This window comes from Penaeus monodon, chromosome 32 (assembly GCF_015228065.2).
Source record: "Penaeus monodon isolate SGIC_2016 chromosome 32, NSTDA_Pmon_1, whole genome shotgun sequence".
NCBI classification, from domain to species: Eukaryota; Metazoa; Arthropoda; class Malacostraca; order Decapoda; family Penaeidae; genus Penaeus; species Penaeus monodon.
This window is the reverse complement of record NC_051417.1, coordinates 26,163,844-26,164,210: the sequence shown is the minus strand read 5'-3', so window position 1 is coordinate 26,164,210 and position 367 is coordinate 26,163,844. Positions and strand designations below refer to the sequence as shown.

Genomic DNA, 367 nt, shown 5'->3' with positions numbered 1-367 from the left:
GAGCGTCGACCGTCGCCTTACGTTCAGCTCGAGCACGATGCCGAGGCAGTCCGTCGCGAGCGAGAGCAGCATGCACAGCAGGGCGATGAGGACCGAGAGAACGGCGTGGCGGAAGAACGGCTGCGGTTGGTAGTCCTGGAAGAACGCCGTCTCGAGAACGTCCCTGGCCACGAAGCACTCGATCGGGAACGTGAGCAGGATGGTGACGGCGTAGAAACCGCGGCAGATGTTCATGAGGTCGTCGGCCCAGCAGTAGTTCTCGAAAACGTCACCTGAGGGCAGGAGGGGGGTTATTGAGGCCGGGAGGGGGGGGGGCGGGGTTCTCGAAGATGTCGTCTGATGGCGGGGGGGGGGGGGTTATTGTGGG

The 367-nt window shown here is 64.0% G+C and overlaps 1 protein-coding gene across 1 annotated transcript in view; it reads right to left on the bottom strand.

Moving 5' to 3' along the window:
- LOC119593768 (putative sodium-coupled neutral amino acid transporter 11) overlaps nt 1–367 on the bottom strand; it is a 33,715-nt gene that overhangs the window by 2,380 nt on the left and 30,968 nt on the right. The window contains exon 8 of the mRNA XM_037942785.1: nt 22–272. Coding sequence (XP_037798713.1) covers nt 22–272 — 251 coding nt within the window. The remainder of the gene's footprint in view (nt 1–21; nt 273–367) is intronic.